Source organism: Oryza sativa, chromosome 9 (genome assembly GCF_034140825.1).
Source record: "Oryza sativa Japonica Group chromosome 9, ASM3414082v1".
Classification (NCBI taxonomy): domain Eukaryota; kingdom Viridiplantae; phylum Streptophyta; class Magnoliopsida; order Poales; family Poaceae; genus Oryza; species Oryza sativa.
The window spans coordinates 13059295-13063122 of record NC_089043.1 but is presented as its reverse complement, the minus strand read 5'-3'; the positions used below and the strand labels follow the sequence as shown (position 1 = coordinate 13063122).

The 3828-nt window shown below is 35.7% G+C and overlaps 1 protein-coding gene across 3 annotated transcripts; it reads left to right on the top strand.

Moving 5' to 3' along the window:
- Positions 1 to 514: 514 nt before the first annotated feature.
- On the top strand, positions 515 to 3498 carry LOC9270299 (plant cysteine oxidase 4). Of its 3 annotated transcripts, none has more exons than XM_015755479.3 (6): positions 515 to 646; positions 1219 to 1424; positions 1965 to 2113; positions 2303 to 2453; positions 2806 to 3009; positions 3101 to 3498. In XM_015755479.3, exons 2-6 carry the CDS (start codon positions 1325 to 1327, stop codon positions 3214 to 3216), a joined length of 720 nt encoding a protein of 239 aa, XP_015610965.1. In that variant the 5' UTR covers positions 515 to 646; positions 1219 to 1324; the 3' UTR covers positions 3217 to 3498. The 3 variants fall into 3 exon arrangements, with proteins under 3 accessions (XP_015610965.1, XP_066160031.1, XP_025875943.1); XM_066303934.1 differs by having other exon boundaries at positions 1962 to 2113; XM_026020158.2 differs by having other exon boundaries at positions 582 to 646; positions 1952 to 2113.
- Positions 3499 to 3828: the final 330 nt, after the last annotated feature.

Genomic DNA, 3828 nt, shown 5'->3' with positions numbered 1-3828 from the left:
ACATCTATAAGAATATAAAGGAAACATTTTGCACTTCCTTATGGAGATAATAAATTCTCCTTAGCACAAAAGAAATTACATGTACGTATTTCCAAGCTTAAAACTATTAAGACACAAAAACTGATTATAGATGACCTTTAAGAATTTTCACTGTGAACTTAGTCTTTGGACATTGAATTTCTCTGTCTTAAATTGACAGCTAGATTTTCTTTCTTTTCTTTAAGCATTGTTTACTCTTTGGACTATTTTGTCACATTAGTGATTTAATTAGCATAGTTCGATTCTTATGTGAACCAAGGAAAATTCAAATTCAAGTCAACTAAACAATGCTGGTAGATAATAGAAGTACTCTGTAAAAATTTGTGCCCAAAAAAATGCTATCCGCACCGTTTGATCCAAAGCAAAAGAGAAGTGAGAAACAACACAAACATTGATGAATTTTTGTCTCTTTCAGCTATCTTCTAGAAAAGAAAGGCAAAAAGAAAATCTTTCAACATCACTTCTGGTGCCACCCCTTTTATCTGCCAAGAAGATGCAAGTAGCCAAGTACAAAAGAAGGGCAATCACCACCGGAGCCCATTGAGCTGGGGAGAGCTCCCTGGGCACTCTTCCTCCTCTCCTCTCATCGCCCCTTCCATCTCCCAAGGTATCCAATTTATCCCATTGCCTCCATTAATTTCCTGTTTCAATCCAGCAATTTGGGGTTCTTTACCCACCAGACCTTAACCAGGTAAATTAGGTCATGACCATTGAAGGCATGTTTAGGTTTTTATGGATATCTTGGCTTCTTCCTTGGCCATGAGTGGTCTAGTTTGTGCTCCATTTGGTAGGAATCATGTAAAAGATGTGTTTTTTATGTCTATTTTGGTGGCCCTGAATGGAAAATTACAGCATCTAGGATCTTGATAATTACTTTGGATGATACATGATATATAAACTACAGTATCTGTGTTTTTCGTCTGCGTGCATTGCACCAGGAATAGGATAGTGGAATTTAATGGGAAATTCAGGTCACTGGTTACATATTAGAAGTAGAGTCAGGAGAAATGGAGGTAAAATCAGTGCAAATTTAAGCACCAAAACGATCGAGTGCATTAGTGTTCTTATGTTTGGTTCATCCTGAACTAAGAGGAAATAATCAAAAAGTTGGTGATATTAAGATGTTTATATGTTGATCAATAATATCATTGCATTAATTTTCTTTTCTTACTGAAACAGGTGACCAAGCATAGTTCGAACAATATCTGTTGTCAAAGGGATTTCTTCTTTTAGAATTGGATCTTGTGGGGTTGAAATTTTAATTTATATATCCTTTCCCAATTCCATGGCTACAATACAAAAGCTCTATGAGGTCTGCAAAGTGTCATTATCTGCAAATGGGTCGTTATCTCCTGAAGCTGTTGACAGTGTTTGTTCAGTGTTAGGTAAGAAGTGCCCCCTTTCTGGCTGTTGCTTGTGGCTTGATCTTCAACCAAACTGAAATGCTAGATGGACATGTCAATGAAAATTCAGTGTTAATAAGTGTGTTACTATTAATTGGATTATATAGTGGTTATGGGTTTGTGTTTCTATGGTTTTGTGAAATAACACGAGCATCAGTCCAAAATGAGTTATGATTAGACAAGATTCTGAAACTAAACTTGTTTCACATTTTCTGTGTTCCATGAATCATAACTACATTAAATTTTTGTAATCTCATGTATAGCACCTTAGAGGCCCTTCATATATGAATTGTTTAAGATTTTCTTCATGAACCAGAACCATTAACTTGGGGCCTTTTTCATTTTCATTGTATGGTTCATCTGTCGCTTTTGCACAGTATTTTTATTTGCAGAGTTATGTTTGTTTCCTATTTTGCCCTGTTTAGATTATTGAAGACTCATAAAGTTTAAATTGCATATGTAGTATGTTTAGCATTAAACCGTTTGTTATTTGGGTCTGATTGGTTCAGAATTTCCTAGCAGACAATGTCATGCCTTCTGATGTTGGACTTGAGACTGAAGCACAATCTGTACGCTCTTGGAGAAGTCCACGAGTTCTGAATAGGAAAGCGGTTTTTCATTCGAGCACCACAATCAGATATCGTCACATATATGAGTGCAAAAATTTCTCGGTACAAGCCATTAACTACTTAATTTAGCTTATTTTGCATACTTGGTTTCTACATTTTTGCAGCATCAATTGAAAGTTCATTAGTCCTCTTTGTTTCTATGCTTGAACATATTAAATCAACTTATTTGATGTTGGTCAAAAACTTGTATAGATGTTGAATCATACAAACGTACCCATGTTGTGTATGCAGATTGGAATATTTTGTATTCCAGCATCATCCATCATTCCACTCCACAACCATCCAGGCATGACTGTATTCAGTAAACTTCTATATGGTACCGTGCATGTTAAATCGTACGATTGGGTTGAGGATACAACTCAACTGCTTAAATTATCAAAAGGTATGTTATTTATTAATCATAAGTTGAATTTACATTCACTTGTTCATACATGTACCATGGTTTTGATATTCTACCAAAACATAGTTATAGTGCCTATAAGATTTTTACCCATGTGGTATGCTACATGAAACGGGTTCTGAAATGAAGTTTTATCATTTCATTTCTGATTATCACTTCCATATTTACAAGTTACTTTTTCTTGCTGCTCATTCACCGGCTCATTTTCAGTTTGAGAAGATTTTCATATCCACCTACATTACATACATACAAGAAAAAAGGACCTAAAACGCAAAAAGTTTCCATCTATAAATGTATCTTCCCATTGATTCCATTCTTCTTTTTCTTATTGCAGTTAGACCTGCCAAGATTGTAAGGGATGGTGAGATGTCTGCACCATGCGGCGCAATGGTTATTCAACCAAAAGATGGGGGGAACATCCATGCTTTCAAAGCCATCACCCCCTGTGCTATCCTGGACATCTTATCACCTCCTTATTCTTCAGAAGATGGAAGGCATTGCTCCTACTTCCGCAGATGCCGAAAAGCAGACCCGTCGGGTCAGTAATCAGTACTACCTTATATTTCCTGGAAGACTCATGTTGCCACAGGTTCAGGAATCTTACTTACCATTTGCTATTATTTGTCCAGGCATTTTATCAAACCGATCGAGGGAACCTGAATTTGTTTGGCTGGAAGAACACCAGCCCCCTAACAGCTTTGTTATTAGAAGGGACCTGTACAAAGGACCTGCTTTAAATTTATGAAGCAACCATAATCCGCCAAGATCATGCTCAACTCGACATGATAATTGTGCTCACTCTAGCGTTTAATTTATCAAGAAGTATATAGATGTGCACCGCTCTCCTTGTATTTTATTTTCATGGTTTTTTGTTATTTATTTTGTATTTATAGAAATAGCTATCATGTGTTATCTAGCATATCTATTGTAAGATAACGTTATGGTTCACTCCATTATGTAACTTCATGACATAATATTTATATAACTACACAAAGTGGAAGCTGTTATTGAGCTTTCCTTTTGTTCACAGACCTGCTGGTTGGAAATGTTGTGAGAAATTAAATTAGCTTGGCAAACTATGGTGAGCAAAATTACATAAAGAGTAATAGAAATTAATTGGTGAACTAGCTATTGGTGTCTTCGAATCAAGCCACTTGTATTGTTGGCTTCGAACCAAGCTACTTATGATTTCGAACTTCACTATATACTGCTTTCACATCCTTAACCGTGTGGTGGCTTGTCTTTCAAATTTGAGATGAAAGTTCCATTATTTCGTTGACTTTCACAAGTTATACATTACTTGTCATTTGAATATTCTTTAATTAAAATACAACATCGAAGTTTGTTAATTTTGATT

Bases quoted from the DNA above. Each gene is read 5' to 3' on its own strand.
- LOC9270299 (XM_066303934.1), top strand. From the start codon at position 1,325: ATGGCTACAATACAAAAGCTCTATGAGGTCTGCAAAGTGTCATTATCT. The intron at 1,425-1,961 runs GTAAGAAGTGCC...AGAATTTCCTAG, and splicing joins CAGTGTTTGTTCAGTGTTAG to CAGACAATGTCATGCCTTCT. The intron at 2,454-2,805 runs GTATGTTATTTA...TTCTTATTGCAG, and splicing joins ACTGCTTAAATTATCAAAAG to TTAGACCTGCCAAGATTGTA.